Raw genomic sequence first — 340 nt, 5'->3', positions numbered from 1 at the left:
TCCTCTGCCTGGACACACCCTGCCCCCCGTCTTCTGCATTCTCCCCTGGAAAAATCAAGGGAAGGTCCCGCTTGCTCGAATAATTTACCGGTTTAACGTGAGGTAAAACGTGTGAGGTGCTCGTTAACTCTTTGTCCCCTGTGCAGATTTAATTGTCTTTAAAGGAGAGGGAGGGCGTCCCGTAGGTGCTGTGGAGGGCTCCAGGCGCTTCGCTGTCCCTTGTCAGCTGGGAGCGCAGCGATTTCACTGCCCCAGCGGCTGCTCGCAGTAACTGAGTTGAACGCTGGGTCTCGCAGTGAACCGAAGATGGAAACGGCGGGCTCAGCCCAGCCTTCGGGCG

At 57.4% G+C, this 340-nt stretch overlaps 1 protein-coding gene across 1 annotated transcript in view; it reads left to right on the top strand.

The window, feature by feature from the left end:
* Nucleotides 1-306: 306 nt before the first annotated feature.
* The window catches only part of RBM41 (RNA binding motif protein 41), a 10418-nt gene continuing 10384 nt past the window's right edge, over nucleotides 307-340 (top strand). The window contains 1 exon segment of the mRNA XM_035891413.1: nucleotides 307-337. Coding sequence (XP_035747306.1) covers nucleotides 307-337 — 31 coding nt within the window.

This window comes from Egretta garzetta, unplaced genomic scaffold (genome assembly GCF_000687185.1).
Source record: "Egretta garzetta isolate BGI_Z169 unplaced genomic scaffold, ASM68718v1 scaffold63, whole genome shotgun sequence".
Lineage (NCBI taxonomy): Eukaryota > Metazoa > Chordata > Aves > Pelecaniformes > Ardeidae > Egretta > Egretta garzetta.
This window is presented reverse-complemented; position numbering and strand designations above follow the sequence as displayed.